Source organism: Sinohyriopsis cumingii, chromosome 4, assembly GCF_028554795.1.
Source record: "Sinohyriopsis cumingii isolate HCF-2022 chromosome 4, ASM2855479v2, whole genome shotgun sequence".
NCBI classification, from domain to species: domain Eukaryota; kingdom Metazoa; phylum Mollusca; class Bivalvia; order Unionida; family Unionidae; genus Sinohyriopsis; species Sinohyriopsis cumingii.
In genome coordinates, this window is record NC_142964.1 from 23,085,178 (window position 1) to 23,109,324 (window position 24,147).

The window sequence follows — 24,147 nt, forward strand, 5'->3', positions numbered from 1 at the left end:
TGTTCACAATGACATTGAAGCTAGCTCAAAAATATCAAGTTTATATTAATTTTTTATATGAATGCTTGCAATATTTTATGAATTAAGAACAAAATATATGTACAGTAATTATAGGTATTTTTAATTCTTGAATTTTGACCTTGAAAACTGGTTCAACTACACAGATCTGTTATGTGTGACAACCTCTCTTGAACGCCACTTTGGTTGGCAGAAGGGGTGATACCTCAGATAGTTTTACTTTAAGATAAGATTAAATGTAATACATACATTCATCTTTTGCTGTATCAGCTTGGTGAGTTTCCTTATTGTCTCTCCCCTGTATAGACTTTAACTGTAGTTTTCTGGGTCCAAAATTTGGATTCACTAATGTTAACCCTGTAGTTTTGCTTTCATTGGCCTTTGGCAGTATCTGAGGCTTTTGATATCCATTAGTATTCCCGTCTTCATCTTCATCGATATCACTACCATCTCCATAACATGTAATGTTGGGTCCTGTGTCAGAATTTAATGAATTTTTCATTGCAGAATTTCTGGAATCAGTTTTGACCTTGACTGATGAAGTGTCAACTATTGTTTGTCCTTTTGATGGAGAGCTGGAAGCATTTTCTCCATCACCAAGTCCACTGCTATCACCATCTGCTGCAGAATATGATAGAAATATTTCAGTTTTTGTGTCCATAAGCTCAATGGAACTTTGTGCACGAGATTTAGCACTTGCAATTAGGTTATCAAACTTACAAACAATATCACTGAATGTTCTGCTTAACGGTTCTATCACTTGTTGTCTCCCTTTCTCATTTTCTTTCAAAACATGGATCCTACATTTTAGAGCTGGAAAAAAGAAGAAAAGATAAGTGAATGCCGTAACAATGCAGTACATTAGAAGGAAAACATCCTGGCAAACATCTGTATCATACTGGTGATGTAAAGCATGTAAGCAATGCAAACACTGTACAGTATCTCCATTTATTGTCTATTCCCCAAATGCACTACAACACACTCAAATACCCAAGCCTACCCATAAAATATATGTAATGAAGTATATTTATATACATAGCAAATGTTTAATAGACAATTAATGAAAGTAATCACATTATGCCTCAACATTCTGTTATTGGCTGATTAGAATCCACTCTTACTATGTACATGTGACATACTAGTATTTAATTAACAATTAAAAATAGACTAGACGTGCTTTATTTCCAAAAATGGTATACATAAGAATAAAATGGAAGGAGATACAATTTTGTAATCTACCTGTCTTTCTTTTATTTAGTGTGGCCTGGAAACATACAAAATAAAGAAGGAATATAATAAATTTTATTAGTTTATAATAATAATAATTTAAAATACAGGAAATCTTGGGGTGAATAATATTTAATACTTAAGCACATTTTAATTATGTTTTCTTCTTTTTTCTTTTCTGTTTTACTTTTTTTATTTTGATCAAGTGATTTATAACATAAAAAAATAATCAAATTAAAAACAATAAAAAAAATTCCTACCTTGACAATGTACGTCACTGTTTTTCTCACTGCAAAAGGATACGTACAAAAATTATTTCATTCAAAACATAAGAGACTCAAGTGGCCTTGAGATTGCTAGCCTGCTGAACATTTAAATAAAGCCAAGAGTAAAAACTGGCCAGAAATTAATATGATGCTGTAAACATTTTAAAAGTTTATTCTGTCATTAATATCTTCAGTTGCATTTGCTGGCAGACCAGCATCATTTGTACAAAATTAAAAAGTCTTATACCAGGATGCTTTCGGTCAAATTTTGTCAAGTGCTATTTGTGACTTTTTGAGAAAAAAGTGATTTAAAGACTTTTCTTTTGTAGCAATTAAAACTATGTTGGATGTAGATCTGCATCATTATTACAAATTTTAAAGGACTCTATACATGAGGTTTTTGAGACGGAAACACATTTTAAACCAAATGAATACCATTTGTCTGAATCTGAAAGGTCTTTATGCTACAATGCTTTAAATCAAAATAGTCAAATTTTGTTGCACACATTTTGCAAAGTGAAAGTTTTTTCCAGCCAAGTCACACCAGCCATATCTGCCAGCAGATCAGTATTATACATACATAACTTAAAGGTAGTCATATCAATCGACAGGAGATCAGTATTATATATACATAACATAAAGGCAATAATATCAATGTGTTTTCTGCCAGCAGATCAGTATTATATATACATAAATTAAAGGCAGTCATATCAATTGACAGCAGATCAGTATTATATATACATAAATTAAAGGCAGTCATATCAATTGACAGCAGATCAGTATTATATATACATAACATAAAGGCAGTCATATCAATCGACAGCAGATCAGTATTATATATACATAACTTAAAGGCAATAATATCAATGTGTTTTCTGCCAACAGATCAGTATTATATATACATAAATTAAAGGCAGTCATATCAATTGACAGCAGATCAGTATTATATATACATAACATAAAGGCAGTCATATCAATCGACAGCAGATCAGTATTATATATACATAACTTAAAGGCAATAATATCAATGTGTTTTCTGCCAACAGATCAGTATTATATATACATAAATTAAAGGCAGTCATATCAATTGACAGCAGATCAGTATTATATATACATAACATAAAGGCAGTCATATCAATCGACAGCAGATCAGTATTATATATACATAACTTAAAGGCAGTAATATCAATGTGTTTTCTGCCAGCAGATCAGTATTATATATATATAAATTAAAGGCAGTCATATCAATTGACAGTAGATCAGTATTATATATACATAACTTAAAGGCAGTCAAATCAATTGCCAGCAGATCAGTATTATACATATCAAACTTAAAGGCAGCAATATCAATGTGTTTTCTGCCAGCAGATCAGTATTATATATATATATAAATTAAAGACAGTCAAATCAAAGGTTTTTCTGCCAGCAGATCAGTATTATATATACATAACTTAAAGGCAGTCATATCAATTGACAGCAGATCAGTATTATATATACATAACTTAAAGGTAGTCATATTAATCGACAGCAGATCAGTATTATATATACATAACTTAAAGGCAATAATATCAATGTGTTTTTGACAGCAGATCAGTATTATATATACATAACTTAAAGGCAGTCATATTAACTGACAGCAGATCAGTATTATATATACATAATTTAAAGGCAGTCAAATCAATGTGTTTTATGCCAGCAGATCATTACTATATATACATAACTTAAAGGCAATAATATCAATGTGTTTTTGACAGCAGATCAGTATTATATATACATAACTTAATGGTAGTCATATAAATCGACAGCGAATCAGTATTATATATACATAACTTAAAGGCAAATATCAATCTGTTTACTGACAGCAGATCAGTATTATATATACATAACTTAAAGACAGTCATATCAATTGACAGCAGATCAGCATTATATATACTTCACTTAAAGGTAGTCATATCAATTGACAGCAGATCAGTATTATATATACATAACTTAAAGGAAGTCATATCAATCGACAGCAGATCAGTATTATATATAAATAACTTAAAGGCAATAATATCAATGTGTTTTCTGCCAGCACATCAGTATTATATATACATGACTAAAAGGCAGTCATATCAACTGACAGCAGATCAGTATTATATGTACATAATTTAAAGGCAGTCAAATCAATGTGTTTTCTGCCAGCAGATCATTACTATATATACATAATTAAAAGGCAATAATATCAATGTGTTTTTGACAGCAGATCAGTATTATATATACATAACATAAAGGCAGTCATATCAATAGACAGCAGATCAGTATTATATATACATAATTTAAAGGCAGTCATATCAATTGACAGCAGATCAGTATTATATATACATAACTTAAAGGCAGTCATATCAATGTGTTTTTGACAGCAGATCAGTATTATATATACATAACTTAAAGGTAGTCATATAAATCGACAGCGAATCAGTATTATATATACATAACTTAAAGGCAAATATCAATCTGTTTACTGACAGCAGATCAGTATTATATATACATAACTTAAAGACAGTCATATCAATTGACAGCAGATCAGCATTATATATACTTCACTTAAAGGTAGTCATATCAATTGACAGCAGATCAGTATTATATATACATAACTTAAAGGAAGTCATATCAATCGACAGCAGATCAGTATTATATATAAATAACTTAAAGGCAATAATATCAATGTGTTTTCTGCCAGCACATCAGTATTATATATACATAACTAAAAGGCAGTCATATCAACTGACAGCAGATCAGTATTATATGTACATAATTTAAAGGCAGTCAAATCAATGTGTTTTCTGCCAGCAGATCATTACTATATATACATAACTAAAAGGCAATAATATCAATGTGTTTTTGACAGCAGATCAGTATTATATATACATAACATAAAGGCAGTCATATCAATAGACAGCAGATCAGTATTATATATACATAATTTAAAGGCAGTCATATCAATTGACAGCAGATCAGTATTATATATACATAACTTAAAGGCAGTCATATCAATGTGTTTTTGACAGCAGATCAGTATTATATATACATAACTTAAAGGCAGTCATATCAATTGACAGCAGATCAGTATTATATATACATAACTTAAAGGCAGTCATATCAATTGACAGCAGATCAGTATTATATATACATAATTTAAAGGCAGTCATATCAATTGACAGCAGATCAGTATTATATATACATAACTTAAAGGCAGTCATATCAATCAACAGCAGATCAGTATTATACATACATAACTTAAAGGCAGTAATATCAATGTGTTTTTGACAGCAGATCAGTATTATATATACATAACTTAAAGGCAGTCATATCAATTGACAGCAGATCAGTATTATATATACATAACTTAAAGGCAGTCAAATCAATGTGTTTTCTGCCAGCAGATCATTACTATATACACATAACTAAAAGGCAATAATATCAATGTGTTTTTGACAGCAGATCAGTATTATATATACATAACATAAAGGCAGTCATATCAATAGACAGCAGATCAGTATTATATATACATAATTTAAAGGCAGTCATATCAATTGACAGCAGATCAGTATTATATATACATAACTTAAAGGCAGTCATATCAATGTGTTTTTGACAGCAGATCAGTATTATATATACATAACTTAAAGGCAGTCATATCAATTAACAGCAGATCAGTATTATATATACATAACGTAAAGGTAGTCATATCAATCGACAGCAGATCAGTATTATATATACATAACTTAAAGGTAGTCATATCAATCGACAGCAGATCAGTATTATATATACATAACTTAAAGGCAATAATATCAATGTGTTTTTGACAGCAGATCATTATTATATATACATAACTTAAAGGCAGTCATATAAATCGACAGCGAATCAGTATTATATATACATAACTTAAAGGCAAATATCAATCTGTTTACTGACAGCAGATCAGTATTATATATAGATAACTTAAAGGCAGTCAAATCATCGACAGCAGATCAGTATTATATATACATAACTTAAAGACAGTCATATCAATTGACAGCAGATCAGCATTATATATACTTCACTTAAAGGCAGTCATATCAATTGACAGCAGATCATTACTATATATACATAACTTAAAGGCAATAATATCAATTGACAGCAGATCAGTATTATATATACATAACTTAAAGGCAGTCATATCAATTGACAGCAGATCAGTATTATATATGCATAATTTAAAGGCAGTCAAATCAATGTGTTTTCTGCCAGCAGATCATTACTATATATACATAACTTAAAGGCAATAATATCAATGTGTTTTTGACAGCAGATCAGTATTATATATATATATATGTATATAACTTAAAGGCAGTCATATCAACTGACAGCAGATCAGTATTATATATACATAATTTAAAGGCAGTCAAATCAATGTGTTTTCTGCCAGCAGATCATTACTATATATACATAACTTAAAGGCAATAATATCAATGTGTTTTTGACAGCAGAGCAGAATTATATATACATAACTAAAAGGCAGTCATATTAATCGACAGCAAATCAGTATTATATATACATAACTTAAAAGCAGCCATATCAATTGACAGCAGACCAGTATTATATATACATAATTTAAAGGCAGTCATACCAATTGACAGCAGATCAGTATTATATATACATAACTTAAAGGCAGTCATATTAATTGACAGCAGATCAGTATTATATATACATAACTTAAAGACAGTCATATCAATTGACAGCAGATCAGTATTATATATACAGAACTTAAAGACAGTCATATCAATCGACAGCAGATCAGTATTATATATACATAACTTAAAGGCAGTCATATCAATCGACAGCAGATCAGTATTATATATACATAACTTAAAGGCAGTCATATCAATGTGTTTTCTGCCAGCAGATCAGTATTATATAGACATAAATTAAAGGCAGTAATATCAATGTGTTTTTGACAGCAGATCAGTATTATATATACATAACTTAAAGGCAGTCATATCAACTGATAGCAGATCAGTATTATATATGCATAATTTAAAGGCAGTCATATGAATTGACAGCAGATCAGTATTATATATACATAACTTAAAGGCAGTCATATCAATTGACAAATCAGTATTATATATACATAACTTAAAGGCAATAATAACAATGTGTTTTCTGCCAACAGATCAGTATTATATATACATAAATTAAAGGCAGTCATATCAATTGACAGCAGATCAGTATTATATATACATAACTTAAAGGCAGTCATATCAATTGACAGCAGATCAGTATTATATATACATAACTTAAAAACAGTCACATCAATGTGTTTTCTGTCAAATTTGTTTATAAATCTATTCAACAATTTTTGTGAAGTGCTATTCATTGGAAAATGAAAACCTGTGCACAAATTAAAAGTTTAACAAACATCCTTGTTAGATGTCCCACCTTCAATTAACTTGACAGTCAGATATCTATAGTTTCAAAAGACTGAAAATTAAATCTGCATTTTAATCCACCATTTGGTAGTGATAATAACATAAACTTTCTTCTTGCAAACAGGAAACTTAATAAATGTGTTCAAATCACTACAGAAAATGGAATAATCAACTACATTTCATAGCTGTTATTTAAGCTTGGTACTGACATTCATTGAGGAAAAGTCCTTTGTATTTATTGAAGAATGTAGTTGGCTTGTTTTGATGAAGGTGTATGTGTTATTGAAGGCACTGCTAAAGGCCATCTTTGGAGGACTAAACAAATACCCATTTGTTATTCAAATAATTGTAGAACATACACTGGGGCATTTTTTTCATTTGCTTAGTATTTATACAGAACAATCAGTTCTTCAAATGTAACTAGTTTTCTTTCAGCCAAACTGTTTTCTCAACAACAAAAAAAACGCTCCGGTGGCCTAGTGTTTAGAGCGTCCACCTCAAATGCCAGAGGTCGTGGGTTCAATCCCCGGTCGAGTCAAACCAAAGATTTACAAAATTGGTACTAACAGCTGCCTCGCTTGGTGCTCAGCATTAAGAGGTTAGTGTTAGGCTGGTCGGCCTGGTGTCAGGATAATGTGATTTGGTGGGACATCATGCTACATGTCTGCAGCATGATGCACCAGTGCTAGACATCACTATAAACTGTCACACTGCAGACATTGTAGCGATATGACTGAAAAATTGTTAAAGCTACATTAAAATTCTAAATCACACACACACAACAACAAAAACTACTTACCAATGGTTTGGTCTATTGTAGTTGTTCCAGTTAATGACCTCAAAGGTGATCGACTGTTGCTAGTACAGTAGCATGACTATTTGACTTATATTATAACATACTGTACTAAGGCCAGACATCAGCATAAGAGGATAATGATATAACGAAAGATGGTTTGTCAATACGAGCAAAGGATCTGACTATGTAACAATAGATTCCAGTGCATTTTATATCCATGTCTGTGGCTTCCTTTCAGTGTGCCTTTGAATTTCTACATTCCGAACCCATGATTGTATATACATGGTTTTAACAGCCAAAAATGTTGTCGCCAAAAAAAATTCACAGAATGGTATATTTTGTCACTAATATGGGAATAAAAATCACAATTTGTGACAATGGTGAAGCCCAGCGCTATCCCTGATATAACTACTGTATACAGTCGCTTACAAGTCAAGTCCATCTGCAAACAACATAGACCCAGATCTGCTGTCGCATAATGTACTGCAGATCAGGGTCCATGTTGTCTGTGCTACCAATTACTTCTAACAAACTGCACAGACCCTGATCTGCCTGCACATTATAAGTGACTGTAGATGGTATTCTTCTAAACATGCTAAATTTGTGAATGATCAGTTGTTGTTATTCTAGGGTTTAACGCCATTTTTCAGCACAAGATAGGCTATATATGGCAGCCAGTATAACTGGTGGAGGTAGAACCCTGGAAAATCCAGGGAAGAACCACCGACCCACGAGAAGCTACTGGCAGGCTTTCCCACGTACCCACGCTAGCCGAGCCTTGGACTCGAACTGAATGATCAGTAAATAAATCAGACAATAAATCATCATAAGTACAAGGCAGAAAACTAACTGACAAATTGACATCACCTGGTGACATACCTACAGCAAGTACCTTCTATAATTTCATGTTATGTGGGAATCATCACAAAGTCATATCTGTAGTAGAAATCTGTAAGATTTTGTGTCACACATAAAGGTTAATTTAATTATATAAAATAATTAAACAGTATTACTTTTAAGTATCAAGAAGCTGTAATGTGTCAACTAGCTCATGTATGTTCTGTCAGAATTTTGATTCTATAGAAATAAAATATAATAGAAAATTTAATACTAATGAGTGGCAAAAATGTTTGAAGGGAATCATTTTTACTCAAGTCCAACCATTAAAAAAGCAGCATCCAAGTGCAAACAGCTTCAACCTGTATCTACTGTTGCATAATACACCTGCAGACTTGGTTTATGCCATTTATTAGTACTAATCAATAGAACAAACCCTGAATTGCTGGTGCATTATACAATAACAGATCTAGCTCTATACTGTTTGCAGTTGTATGCAACTTATATGTGAATGTATATGGTAAATACAATATGTTCTTACCAATGGCAAAGTGGACATATATGTAAACCATTTTCAACTGGCTCCTCAAATGACAACATCTGCAGTTTTTCTGTGAGAACTTTATTGGCTTCTGCAAGTTCTCTTAGTTCAGCACTGACCTTCTCCATCTAAAATAATATGCAAATTCGGTGAAATTTGTCCCATATACAATGATAAAGTCATCACATATGTACAATGTTAAACTCTGCCTGTGACTTTTGTGATAGAGATGATTAGTTTCCGTATATACTCACTTATGAGTCCAACTGCAAACTGCTGAGACCCAGATCTTCTGGTGCATAATGCAGATCTGGGTCTGTGCAGTTTGTTAGGTGTAATTAGTAGAAAAGACAACAATGACCCTAACCTGCAGGCACTTGATGCTATGGCAGTTCAAGATCTTTGTTGTTGCAGTTTTACTCACCTTATAAGCAAGTATATATGGTACTGGACAGATATGAAAAATAGCCAGGTTTCATGGCTAGGTCTCAAAAAGCATTTGAGTGAAAGAGGCAGGGATTTCAACATAAACCAGTAGCTAGCAACTTTTTGCCATATATTTTAACAGGAATTGCTGCCTAGAATCCCGGAATTCTCAACAAATTAATTTAAAATGTTTTACAGCATATTGCCATATTCCATAAGAAGCGATTCATCCAATTAAAAACAGCATCTTCATCCATTCCATACAGATTAGTTTAAGCTTAGAAGATGCTTGCTTTTCAGTTTTGGAATCGTTGATTCGATCTACTTAAAAGACAACCATAAATATCTAGTCCCTTTCCCTTCATGTCTAATCACAACCTGGAGTGGTGATCACTAATGGTGTATGATATTACCAGTATACATGTACTGACATACCAATGATATTTTTTCCTTTGGTACATACCATGGTACCTTTTCACTGTACCAGTACTTTCTGTCAGTATGGAATGTACAGAAATTCCCAAGGAATCTTGTTATAACTCTAATAATGGTGTGTTTTCATTATTCATGACAAAATAGTTTTAAAAATTATCCTTTGCTTACAGCTGTATTTGTCAGAAATTAATGGTGACAAATATAGTTCTATTTCTTATCTTTTAATCACATTGTTGACACCTTCATGTATGCCAACACGGTGGCCAAATGAATAGGGATCAAGATTCAGGCAAAATCCGATTGTCAGTAACACTGGTATTTAACACCCCCAAAAAAACACATCATGTTTTATTTTTTAACTGGCTTATGTGAATGTGTTAAGTATATGTATTCCTTTGTAAGACTGTGAATCATCCTATATTTCCTGGAGCACACTTAATTTTTGTCTGTAGTATACGTACTTAATATCAAGTCCACTAAATAATGTCTTGTTTGTTGAGTGTGTTTAATGTTTACTGGCCCTCTCTTACAAATATCTTGCCCAAGTACTGGCATCCCACTCAAAGTGTTCCCAGTTATTATATCAATAGTATAGCTAGAAAATTGTAGGCTTCAGTATCAACACTTCCTATTTTTATTAGCATGCTATCTAATTTCAATATCAACACTTCCTATTTTTATCACTTTCATAGTATCATCTATAGTGTAAGCTTAATCATCCCACTTTAGTTACAGGTTTTAGATTGTAACTTATACAACAATTAACATTCACATAGCAAATTGATCTACAGTAAGGTACTGGCCATTTATTTATGGGGGCGGGGCTGTGATTTTCTTTTGAGCTGAAATATTTTCTTTTCTTTTATGTCAAGATAATTAATCATTTTTCCTAATAATATCATGGATGTATTATGGTATTATTTTCCTATAAATCAGAGCAAGATATTTTGTCAAGTTATTGACAGAATTAATTAAAAAAAAGTGTCTGGCTCCTGCCCCAGAACACTGAATTGTTGGTCGCTAATATAATTGCAGCACATCGTGGTACATACTGTGGTATGTTGAGATATACTTTGGTACCAAAATTTTTCTCAGTACCCAGTTCTAGTGAACACACACTAATAATCAAGCAAGATGGGAACATGCTTGACTTTTGGCAAAATAAAAATATAAAGGTAGTTTATAATAAAATGTCAGAATTCTATAAATTATGCAGTATGGAGCATACAGCATCAAACAAAGACATACAAACAATACCAGTAATGATTAACCTGTATGCTTTCAATCTGACCTAAATATAACAGATAAAAACATGATGATCACAAAATACAACCTGCTTACAAAAGGCAGGACACAATAAAACAATATCCCTCATTCTGAACAGTTTCATGTATAAGGATTCATTACTTCAATTTCATATAATAAAATATTATATACAGTTAAATGTCTCATAAATCCACCTTTGGGAAAAGACAAAGTGGAGTTTAAAGATTGGTGGTTGCTAAAAAGATGTTTACTTCTTCAATATGTTATTTTACTGGTGTCTGGTAAACTATTTACAACACAAATTTTTTTCATTAAAAATGTTTCGTTGTGGGTACTTACCCAATCATAATACCTTAGAAGAACTACTACTACCTCACAAATCCAGCTCTCCCAGATAGAACTTTTAGCTGACAAGAGCTAAAAGTTATCTGCCCACCTAGGTAGCAGTTAGGCAGAGTGATCTCCCCTCAATATAGGGACTGGCAGCAAAACACATGAATATCTCAGTTACTACTGGAGTGTAAGACAAGCTCTCTATATGGATGTAACAGTGGGGAGGCTGGAAGGGTGTATGGGTAAGTAATTACGAAGAAACATATTTTACTAGGAGAAAATTACTTTCTTCTTTAAATATGTTACCCAACCGTAATACCTTAGGAGAATAGGTAAGAGGTGTAGGTACATCCCCTTACCCTGGAGAGGCAAAATCCGATCCCCTAAGGTATGTGAGACAGCTCAAGGTAATCCAACTGGAGAAGACTTCATCTGTTGGGGAGCAGCTTCAAGCAGGGAAAACATTATCCCCCACAAATCCGGCGAAAGTCATTGGGGAGTGATGAAAACTTGATGGAAGGCATTTGTGTGAGCATAAGAGATGGTTGATGCTGGGTTCTTTCATCTGATGATGTAAACAGTTCAAAATGTCTGCGATTCTACCAGACTTAGGAATAACGTTGAAGCTGAAATCTTCCATTTGCATGACAAAACCAACAGATGCTGAAGCTCTGGTCAGGTGGTTCATAAGGTACGAAGAAGCGGGCAGAACTCTGTGGGCAAAAGGCAGAAAACTTCAATGTAAGTTCTGAAGGCTGAATCTTCCCATGACAAAGTGATATCAAGAAGTGAAGACGGAGCCTGAGAGTAAGTATCATTGTCTTTGCTTGCATGAGGTGAGGCTGATGCTTCTGAGATGGAGCTGGTGAAGAGTGTTGATGTCTGCTGCTGACAAAAGTCATGGAGCACCATGAAATAGAAACTCTGATTTCCAATCGGTCACTGATAAAGAGTCCCTTCTATTGACCAAGGGTTGAGAGAATTGAGAGGTGGCATTTGGCAGAACTGAGGTACATCGTAAATGGAGAGTGCTATGAGGCCATATGTGGGTTAGACTGATCTCCATAATTGCCTGTATTCACCAGGTTCGACAGACTGGGCGACAGATTGATTTCCTGGAACTTACTGGGTTGAGGTCTTTGTCCCTTATGATTCCTAAGAGTAGGCCTAGGATGGTTGAAAAGGAATTAGGCCATACTTGTAAGGATTACGTTGTCTGAGTCATCATGTTGGGACAGGTTACAGGATGTTTGATCCATGTGACCAGTCCGTGTATCAGTGGAGCAAAAGGATACTTCATTTTGTTCATCCACTTGCTGTTTATTTTCAAGAGCTGTAGAGTGGAACATGGAGGAGGCAATGAGGAGTCCTGTGGTGGTGACGCAGGTGCCAGAGCTGTCTCTGATTGTGTAGATTTTTGGCATTTTATAACTATAGAGCCCATTGTTGATTTATCTTCCTCATCCACCAAAAATTCCTGCATTGAAGACATGTCAGCATGTAGGCTTATAGTGTCTTTGTCCTTAGCATTGCAATTCTGTGCTTTGCCCATGGTCTAATATGTAAGACAAAGATCAGAAAATAAAAATCTGTTGTACCTGTATCTTATTATTGCACAAAGTCAGTGCAGACCTATGCGTAATAGCATTACATGGAAAAGAGAAGATGAATTTAATAAAGCCATGAAGCAACCAGGCAAAAAATATTTCACTATACTACCTGTGAGAGGTTCAAAGACAACCCATACAGGTAAATGCAATGAAGTATGGCATCTAGATGTTAAATGTAATAACAGAGAAAACTTACTTAGTTGTTGTGGAATTAATATATATATTAGGAGATTTCTAGAGGTCTCAGGGACCTGCATGTAAAAATCAATTAATAGTAACACTTATTTGTGAAGTCACAATTGTAAAGGCAGAAATATTGGAAAGATAGATGAAGTATACTTTCCTTACGAAGTGAGAACTCCTCCAGTTTGTATCAACATTGATTCTGGCTTTTGCGACGTCTCTTGTGGTGAAAGTGTGCTTCTTGCCATAAGCAAAAGTAGTAACTGAGATATTCATGGGTTTTTATGATTGGTTAATGTATTTAACGAAGAAATGTGATTACTTATTACAGATGACCATTAAGGCAAGTCTGAATGAAAATGGTATCATAATATGATACCAACTTAATATTCCACCTGATTCACCACTTAAGTGACATCAATTCACATTGTTTTAATTCTTTCCAAAAGAATATTAGCAAACATTTTATTTAACATAAGATATGGCAATTATACCTGATCCTCTATCTCTTTCCTTCTTGTGGCAGTAGCTGATGTTTCTGTCATTTTCAGATCCCTTCAGTGTACTTTATCAATGATGTTCACTTAATTACATTCTCCAGTTACACTAGTCTGAAAAAAGAGTCCTCACTTTAGTTACACTACTCTGTAAGAAAAATCATCCAGTCAATTACACCTCTCTGGAACACTACAGTCATCATGTCAGTTACACTACTTTGAAACAAGAGTCATCAAGTCAGTTACACTAATCTGAAACAAGAGTCATCACCAGATTACAAATCTTCCCAGCTCCTCACATTGTGCTCCTACTGGAAGTTCCCTATGGTCTAGCAATCTCAATTTTTATACTAACTAGTCTAATACCCTATAGTCAAATACCCTCAGTGTATATACTACATTTTCAGGACACACGATACTAATTATATAGAAAAATGGGAACCAGCCTGGAAATGGGTGAACATAGAATAGAGTATATATGGGTTTGGCTGACAAGGATTGGTTAATAATGTAAGTTATGTTGTAGGAAAAAGAATCTATTGAGAGCTTATCCTAGTTGAAAGTGAAAAAAAAATAGAGACTTTGTTTTATTGATGGAATTTCAGTCCTTTAACAGTCTTGAGTTTGGAACACTCATTACTAAAATTAGCACCTGACTCTTTGGTGCAGAATTGAAAGCATATGTTTCAAACACAAGCAGGTCCAGAAAATGCCGTGGCTCATATCCTTTCCTCTACACAGAAGCTGACATCCAGGTTTCATCTATACTGATAAATATAGGTTTGATCATGAGCACTCAGAAATTTTAAGTTATTGAATTTTTAATATTATGGTGTCTGCATAGGTTTACTATGGGAACTGAATTAGTACCATGAGTCCTTCAACATTTTGTTTCCAATGTAACATAAAAATATCTGAATGCTAAAAAAGTATGTGTAATAAAGGGCACTGCTATGCAAATTGATACATGTACTAAGAGATTTACCTTTAATTATTTGAAAGTTATTGCCTGAAGGCAAAATTGTTTACTGAGCAATTGTCAGACACAGTTTGCTGACAGACAGAAAGAGAGAAGGACATTACAATAGCTATATCACCCCACCACCACAATATTACATACAGGTGAGGGGATAACAAAAGAAAATTAAAATTTGTTCTCTTGAAAAATCATTTTTAGCAGAATCACTTCTGTGATAAGTATCTGATGAAAGCATTATTTCTCCTGCTGGGTTTATTCTACGATGTGCCAAAGCACCATCGAACATGGGATTTTGTCTTGCACACATGAAAGTTCCCAGTGTAGCACCATTAACACATAAAAAGACCTATGGCAATAAAGTCAAAAAGCCTCAATGCTTGACTTTAGACTAAGTCAAGCACACACCTTGAAGCTTATTGAATTGAGTGAGCCAAAGAACCATAAGACAATCAATTTCATTGGCTGACAGAAATGTCTTACTTGATTAGCTTGGGTGCAAATTGAGTACATCGTGGATCATTAATAGAAATTGGAAAGAAGAACAAACAATAATAATATCTAGAGGGAAATGGTTACATGATTCATAATTTTTTAGTTATTTGCACAATAATTGTCATAACAAAATTTCAAGATGAAAATTATAGATTGCTATGGACTTTTGCAATGGCAGTTTGGCATCAGATTAGGTTAAGAAAGTTGCAGGGGGAATCAAGGTAAAGAATTCATGTGCATTTTCATTCATCTCTTTCATGGATGTTCAACTATGAATGGGATAGAGTAACATACAATCTTTTGTAAGTACATTTTATTTTTGATTTGTACATATGACATTTCTTTAAAATTATAATTTAGCATAATACAAAATTTAACTTAAATCTGACTTGATAGCCACTTACTACTGTCTTTTACGTATATAAAGGAAGATATTTTATTGGGAAAAATAGGTACTATGTACGAATTCAAATATAAGACACAACATTCCATACATAAGATATATACAAAGTTATTTAATTACCTCCAATTTATTGGACCTGTGTGCCATATTTTTCCTGCCTCTGTTTTCCCAAGCTTCTAATGTTTATGAATGACGACATTGTTGTGTCTGTCTATATTTGTAGTACAACTTCTTCCTAACAGCTGGCGCATTCCCTGTTACATCATAGCATATGACAGAAACCAGATTAAACAGGATCACCCTTTTAGTGATTGCGTCTAAAAATGTCAATGTACGTTATCAGTAAAATTGCCGTTAAGCATTTCTCGAGCAATTTACACAATAATCCTCAGTGGAATTTTGATGGACAAGGAGCGTAATAAAGTTAATAAACGAAGAGGCATACGTAATCAGATTCTCCAAAAATCACACCCATAGCTACAAAAAGTGACCCAGTTGACATTGGAAAACGCTACATAGCGTTATAAGGTGGTAAGACCTCGACCCCAAAACATAAATAACAGGGTCCATGTTTTACGTTATAGGACTAAAATAATACATGGTGCATGCTGTGGAAACATAGTGAAGAAAAGGAAGAAAAGTTTCACGGTGCTAATCGTTCAATAAATTTCCTTAAGTATACTTTCACTTTAGCATATGTGCTATAGGCTACTTACGTTTGTTACGATTCTCTGGTAAATAACTGAATCGAATCGCATGCAATAAAATCTTTGAAATCATCAAGTGCACAAATACGATTATTAAATCGATAAAACTGTTGTCCCTTCTTATAAACCACGACAATTACATTATTTGCTTGATAACATAAGTTACCATGAAACCGAAAGTATACGAGCTCCGAAACAAATCCCACTGAACTTTTTTTTTTTAAGTGAACTCATTTCCCGGTGCAGAGAAACACCGGAACGCACCGAAACGCCGGAACGCAACAGAAACAACGAAATGCAATATCGTATATACCATAGCTGGAAATTGTGAAATTTGCGACATTTTTTAAAAAAGAAAATAACATTTACTATTAATAGTGTCTAATGCAATTTTTACACAAGTTTAATGCTTAATCTATTACTAATAAATACATATTAGTAATGATTTATTAATAATGCCTGGAGGAATGAACTTGGTGAAAATCAGCAATTTAAATTGCCGCACAGTGTAAGTGTAACTATCAAGAATTATGAGTAGTGAATAGGGATACCCTACGTACAATGGGAATTAGCATTACAGACCCCCCTTGGCGAAAAATCGTGGGACAATCTACGTACAAGGGGAATTTAACATGGCGAAAAATCGTGGGACAATCTACGTACAAGGGAAATTTAACATGGAAATAAATCGTGGGTCACTTTACGTATAAGGGAATTGAATATGGGATTTTTTAAAAATTTTTTTAAAAAAAGGGTAGGCAATGGAAAGGCTATCTCTTTTCGAGAAATATGGGGGCCCTGAAAAGGGCCTTTGGGTTTATGTTAATGTATTCATTAACATAAAGGGCACCGCATTGGTCTTCTTCTTGTCCTTAGGCTGCGTCTCACTGTTGGCCCGTAAATTAGCACTCTTTTCAGGCATCCTTGTCTTTCAACGTAGATCCTACGTATCCACAGGCTGGTGTTTGTCCTGTGGACAAGGGTCCACTTGCACCGGACATACATGAGCATGTCCGTCCTAAACATCATGGTTGACACAAGCGTTGAAGAGTGCACATCGGTCCACATGTTGAGGCGCCGAGAACAGGTGAATCAATGCAGTGAACTGCGCTTATTTATAGGTACAGGAAGGATTGAAACGGATTGAGTTCATTCACCAATCCTAACACGCGTTACAAAATTCAGTCAGCCCGCATCCAATCCGAAGAGAGCAGTCTGTGACGTCACGTAGTCTATATAGATTTGCTAGCGCTTGTGTGCAGTCAATCTATGCGACAGTGATTCAACATGACGGAAACTCAGAAAACGATCCAGTGGGGTGCACCAGCAGGGGAGACCGCCCAAGGGAACCCGGACTTACTTTCAGAAGAGGTGAATTGGGATTTTGTGGATTTTCTCTCCTCGCAAGAATTTGTTCCGGAACCTTCGTTACCTTCTTCATTACCGCAAGTAGTAAAGGGGGTCGGATTAGCGACAATGGGAATTAGCATTAAAAACACCCTTGGGTCCGAATAGCGACAAGGGAAATTTAACATGGAGAAAAATCGTGGGTCCGATTAGCGACAAGGGAAATTAACATGGAGAAAAATATCGTGGGTCTGTCTAGCGACAAGGGAAATTTAACATGGAGAAAAAAAAAATCGTGGGTCCGATTAGCGACAAGGGAAATTAACATGGAGAAAAAATCTTGGGTCTGATTAGCGTCAAGGGAAATTAACATGGGATTTTTTTTTTTTTTAAAAAAAAGGGGTAGGCAATGGAAAGGCTATCTCTTTTCGAGATATATGGCTGGCCCTGAAAAGGGCCTTTGGGTTTTCTTCTGCTTCTAATTTCTTCTTTTCCTCCACCAACTTCTTATTTTATCTCCAACACTCTTTCTCTTCTTTTTTTCTCCTCCTCCTCCTCTTCTTTCTTCTCTTCCTCCTCTTCTTTCTTCCTCTTCTCATTTTCTTCTTCTTTTTCAATTTTTTCGTTCCATGTTCTTATTCTTATCTTTTCCTCTTCATCCTCCTTCTCCTCCTTTATTTCCTTCATCACACCACTAATCTTGTCCTTTGCTTTTCTTAAGTTGTAAATTTCCATCTTTACACGATGGGGACTATAGGAATAATGGTCTTCAACGAATCTTATTAGCATCTGTTCCATTATTCCTAAGTTGTCTAAAACGTCTTGTAAGGTTTGTATTTTGTCCATTTGGTTTGACGCCATCTTCTTTTTATTCTTTGCAGAATGGTTTGAACAACTAACATTGGGGGTTCTTATAGTGAAAGCGCGAACGTGAAGGAAAACATCCCCCTAATAACATAAAATTGATCTTACCTAGATCATGACCAAAAAAAAACAACAACGCGCGGACGTGAAGGAAAACATCCCCATACTTTCTCATTTCATATAATAAAACCCTAACTATACTCTTCACATACGCTAAGAAACCCATAATCTACTATTCACACAAACATACCTGAGCTCTTACAAACACAAACACATACCCTCACATTTTTTTAATAAAGAGTTAGTGTTTATATTCACACTACTCTACCTACACGCATTGGCAAATTAATAGTTATTTCTTTTCTAGAGTATTGGGTAGCCCTGAAAAGGGCTGTTTTTTTGAACTCCTGATGCACCTATCTAATGGTTGCACCTTCCTGGCCTGGCGCCACACACGCATCTTCTTCCCCAGTCTTCTTTCACCTTTCTTCTGGGGAGCGCAGAGGGAGGATGATTCGCTTCAACACCCCAATCCTCTGTCTCGGGAATATTGAACGACATCCTCTCTTCTCTTTTCTTTTCCTCTTCTTCCCTCTCTCTTCTCTCCTCCTCTTCCTTCTTTACTCTTGCTTCTTCTACTATAGCCTCCGCTGATAGTTCGTTTACTATGCGCCTGGCATATTCCAGGTGCATCTGGAGTTCTAACAGTTTCACTATTCTGCTATTCATTCTTCTGGCTGTGTTGATCAATCAACAAGGGTAGCTAGACTGCCCAGCGAGTTTCAATTTATAGTGAAAGCGCGGACGTGATGGAAAACATCCCCCATAACATAAAATTGATCTTACCTAGATCATGACAAAAAAAAAACAACAACGCGCGGACCTAAAAGAAACACTCACTCACTTTTTTATGCTACCCATCACTATTGTAAAATTTTTTATAAATCACTTCAATAGACTATCCACATACGCAAAGCAATCCAATCTAACCCCAAATATACACCTCAAACAGCCCAAAAAAACAAACATCATTTTAATCTACTATCCACACCAACCTACTTTATCACTTACAAACACAAACACACAAACACACAAAAACATACCCTCACATTTTTTAAGAAAGAGTTAGTGTTTATTTTCACACTACTCTACCTACACACATTGGCAAATCGATCGTTATTTCTTTTCTAGAGTATTGGGTAGCCCTGAAAAGGGCTGTTTTTTGTTTTGCTATGGCATTCTTTTTTTAGTTTCTAAGAATGCGATGTCCTCTGAGGATAGACTTTCTGGCGATAGGTCTGCTTCTTCGGAAAGAGAAGAAGAACTCTTTGGTGTCGATACGACAATCGACAAAGCTTCTGTCAGGTTCAGGTTGCTGCTGCTGCTGCTGCTGTTGCTGTTGTTGCTGCTGTTGCTGCTGTCTCTGAAGTCTGTACTTCTCTGTCCATTCTTCTTTTTCCCTGTTCATTTCTTCTTTGAAGAGCTCTTCTATCAGGTCTTCAGTGATTTTTAACATTTTTAACATTCTCACATTCTCTATTTCTTCTGGCTTCGGTATCAGACTGTGTCTGACCCTATGCAAATTCACGTAGGCTTCGTTGAGTTTAGCTAGTTTGGAGCACATCTTCTTAGGAGGATGAGTCGACAATGGATGGTTAGACTGGAAACAACCCGGTTCTTAAAGTCAAAGCGCGGACGTGAAGGAAAACATCCCCCACACGGTTTTTGAGTCGCAACGTTCAGTGAGTGTCATGAGAGGGATAGTAAGAAATGAAAGAGCATCAATCCAACATTCTTATAGCTAAACAAAAGACAAAGGCATTTTTTCAAAACACAACATTTTTTATTCAAAAATCACTTAACACTAAACAACAACATTTCTAACATTTTTTAACATCAAACAATTTTTTTCAAATGACAAACATTTTTTTCTCAATAGACAATCTACTTTGAACAGAGCTGACAACGTTGTGAATGAAATTGTGATTTCCACTGTTGGAAATCATTAGGCCATTGATGGACACTACGTTTCCTAGCTTGAGACAAAAGATAAGCATAATGGTCACAAAACCATCGATCTACTTTCACATCGTTTCTAGCAGAAGAACGAGGATCGAAATGAGTCACTAAATGTTCTAAGGAATAGCCCAGGCTGCGATGATGCAGAAAATACACACAGTACTGTCCACACACCAAGGAATCTGCGCCTTGTAATTTCACGTTATTGAATCGGGTGGTTTGAGCATTTCTTCTCATAAAGTCGATGATATCGTCTTCCAAAGGGGGCAATCCGTACGAATCGAAATATTCCACACATCCTTCTTGAGGAAAGTAGACGGCTACCCAGTGGCTGTGGTTCAAAAGGTAATAAAGTTCCCAGGTATCCATTGTTTTGTGTTTTTTTCTTCTTCTTCACAGGTAATAATAAGTCGTCAATTCGATCCTGACTTTTTGCTTGAAAATGTCTGACGAATAAACGGTTATTCGTTCTGTTTCCTCACTCTGATTCAGGAGAGCTTCGATACGATGGATCTCTTGAGTGGTTAATGGTGGACAAGAATGTTCACGCAAGTCTTTATACCACTGGTGCAACACGTCTTTGTTCGAGATGAGACTCCAAGCTTCGTCCAGATACTCGTCCAATTTTTCTTCTTGGCTCAACATTAGGCATTTATCGTGTTGAATTTGACTGGGATGATCGTTTTGACATCCATAGCAATTTTTCTTGATCAATTCCGTCATTTTGTCAACCAAGTGTTTGGCAAAACAGGAGACTAAATGGGCTTCTTGTTCTGGCCATCTCGATTTCATCATGATCACTTCTTCTTTTTCCACGGTCTCCTCACATTCCATCTTTAAAGTTTCTCCACTAGGTAAAGAGGGATAACAGTCTTCCATGGCTTCTAATAATCTAGAATGACTTCTCTCAAACTGTTGATTTCTATGGTATTATCGAATTCTGCATACAGGATGACGTTCACTGTCTTGTCCAGTTTATCTGCAAACTGAAGTTCCACACGAATCTGGCCGGATTTTATAGGGTGGAAATGTTCCTCGTCGCTGCCTTGGTCTGGAGTGAAATCGAAAGCCCACAAAGCGTAGCCTCCTGCATAATCCTCATACTCAATGCCGTGACTGGTGTTGGTTCCTAATTGGCCGGTGGCTTCGTACAGGGACAAGTACGATCTCAAGTAATTCTTCTTGGCAAAGTCAGGTTCGAAAGGTCGGGTACACAAGGTCTTGCCATCGCGACTGACTTCGATTTTCTTCACGTTGAAGTGTTGAAAGTTGAAAGGATTTTCAGGGAAGGCACCGTTGAAGGCTGAATTCGAGACCATACCAAGGATTAAACGCTTGGGTAACTGTCCTTGAAACAGATGATCTTCGATCATGGAATGATGTCCAGCAGGAATGGTGAACGTTTTCACTTCCACACGTCGTATGGGATACTTGGCGGTCGTTCTGCTCAACGTTTGACTGATGTCGTTACCTACTTTGGGTAACACTTCTACGCGTCGTACGTAGAGTTTGGCCTCTTCGATTTTGCTTTTAGGAGCCTTAGCAGCCTCAGCCAACAAATGGAAAGCGGTACTGCTGCGATTCAGTCTCAAGCGGACATTCACCCCGTTCAGCAAATATTTCTCTTGCAACCACATGTCCAAATGCAAACGATCCATCAGTTCTAAACTCCTCTTGTCTAAGATTTTGCTTTCTCTTGCCTCAAAGCCGGGATTGGTTCCATCCAATTTTGCGAACTTGCCCGCTTCGTCAGGTACCCACAGAACACAGGCATTGAGATGACTATCCTTGGCATCTGTTCCGTACGTCAAGAGATTTTCCAGGTAGGCACGGTAAGGGTAAGTATCCATGCTGCTGCTGACTAGTTTGTTATTCAAGTACAAATCCACTGAGCTGAACAAGGAATGCATGAAATTGTTGACGGGAGCTATTTCTTCAGTGTCTTCTATTCCATTACCATCCTTATCTAGAAAATTGGACTTTTAAGTACAAGTAACTGCTATTCAGATCGATGTAATCTTCGGGTTGTCCTTTGATTTCAAACTCGATGGGAGCGGAATCGATCAATGAGGAGACGGGATGAAATTCCACCCATTGGGATTCTTGCATGGTCATCATGGTGGGGGGCATGGCAAACAGATCCAGTTCCGTCTTGGAACAAGCGCAAGACTCTCGGTGCATCATTTTGTTCTGTGTTTCAATAATCGAAAACGTCTAAGTCTCGAACGGTTCTTCTTTTCTTGGCCTTTCTCGCTTGAAGTCTGGTGAAAGGGTGTTTTCTTCTTCGTCGTCTCTTTCTGCCTTGTCCTTGCTGAATGCTTGACTCGGTAGCGTGCAGGGCATTTATAGGTGTGTCTCGTCGGCCTAAAATGTCTTTGCCCGTTTTCAGCAAGACATTTTTGCCAGCCCTCATGAAGGCTTCTTTAGGGTTTTGTTTGTCGATGATGACATTTTGGAGAAATTCTTTGCCTTGCGTCAGTGCCGCATCTTTCAAGGCGTGCAATCCGCGTGTCACCATCGGTTTCAACACCGGGGCCACCGAACGAAAGGCCGATTTTAACATGTCTCCTAAACCGTGTCCTCGCTGCTGAGCCACCCCTCGGTACACTGGATACATGACTTACTTACTTACGAGTCGTGAGAGAACCGTTTTCGAAAATGGAGTTTCACCGTGACTTTTCCTTTGGTGAATGGAATATCTTGTCCCAGATCTCCTTTTATAGCAATGTTGACCGTGTCCAAATACGACTTACTGACAGGCAAATAGTGAGGATGGACAAATTCGCGGTGGACGTGGTAAGTGTTTCCACCTTCTTCGTCAGCGTTCGTGGCAGAATCCACTTTGAAAGGAATGACACGCAGTAACGGTACGGAGGTGTGTCCCACCACGTTGTACTCCACCACATCGGAATACACAAAGATCAAATTAAGTCCTTGGTTCATTTCTACCGGGGTACGAAAATACTTGACAAAAGAATCGTTGTCGAAAATGCCTGGTGATTCGCCTTTTTGTTCTACTTGCTTCCTTATCTCCATGTCACCGCCCAACATGTCAAACAATCCAGGACAAAATACAATGGTTACGATTTTAGGCTGTTCAAATTTCATCAAGAAGCGACGAGCTACTTTGTGGTACTCCATGGTGACACTTTTGTTCTTGACATTGACATTGGAACTCTTAAAAGCTTCCCCAAACACACCATTAAACTTGGTAGCTATGGTGTTGACCAAATGTTGACCGCTGAAATAATAGCCTCCGGGAATCAGCACGTTCTAGGTCCACGTTTTAGTTTTGTCATTATAGGTTTTATTGGTATATGTGCTACTAGTCTTATCCAACTCTTGTTACAAATGTGAGTCATGAACTTCCACATGAAAACAATTTTGCTGGGGAATGACATTGAGGACTTGGGTTGGGTGAATCATTTCTACCAAAGCCACTTCCCAATGG

The 24,147-nt window shown here is 35.8% G+C and overlaps 1 protein-coding gene across 3 annotated transcripts in view; it reads right to left on the reverse strand.

The window, feature by feature from the left end:
* Positions 1–16,682, reverse strand: part of LOC149800809 (uncharacterized) — a 96,999-nt gene extending 80,317 nt beyond the window's left edge. For 2 of the 3 annotated variants that reach the window (XM_089954801.1, XM_089954804.1), the window contains exons 1-5: positions 16,476–16,682; positions 13,883–13,999; positions 9,136–9,263; positions 1,506–1,534; positions 268–831 (exon numbers count right to left, since the gene is read on the reverse strand). In XM_089954801.1, coding sequence (XP_089810927.1) covers positions 268–831; positions 1,506–1,534; positions 9,136–9,263; positions 13,883–13,933 — 772 coding nt within the window. In that variant the 5' untranslated portion in view covers positions 13,934–13,999; positions 16,476–16,682. Of the gene's footprint in view, positions 1–267; positions 832–1,505; positions 1,535–9,135; positions 9,264–13,882; positions 14,000–15,879; positions 16,296–16,475 lie in introns of those variants that run through there. The other variant, XM_089954803.1, reaches the window with a different exon arrangement.
* Positions 16,683–24,147: the final 7,465 nt, after the last annotated feature.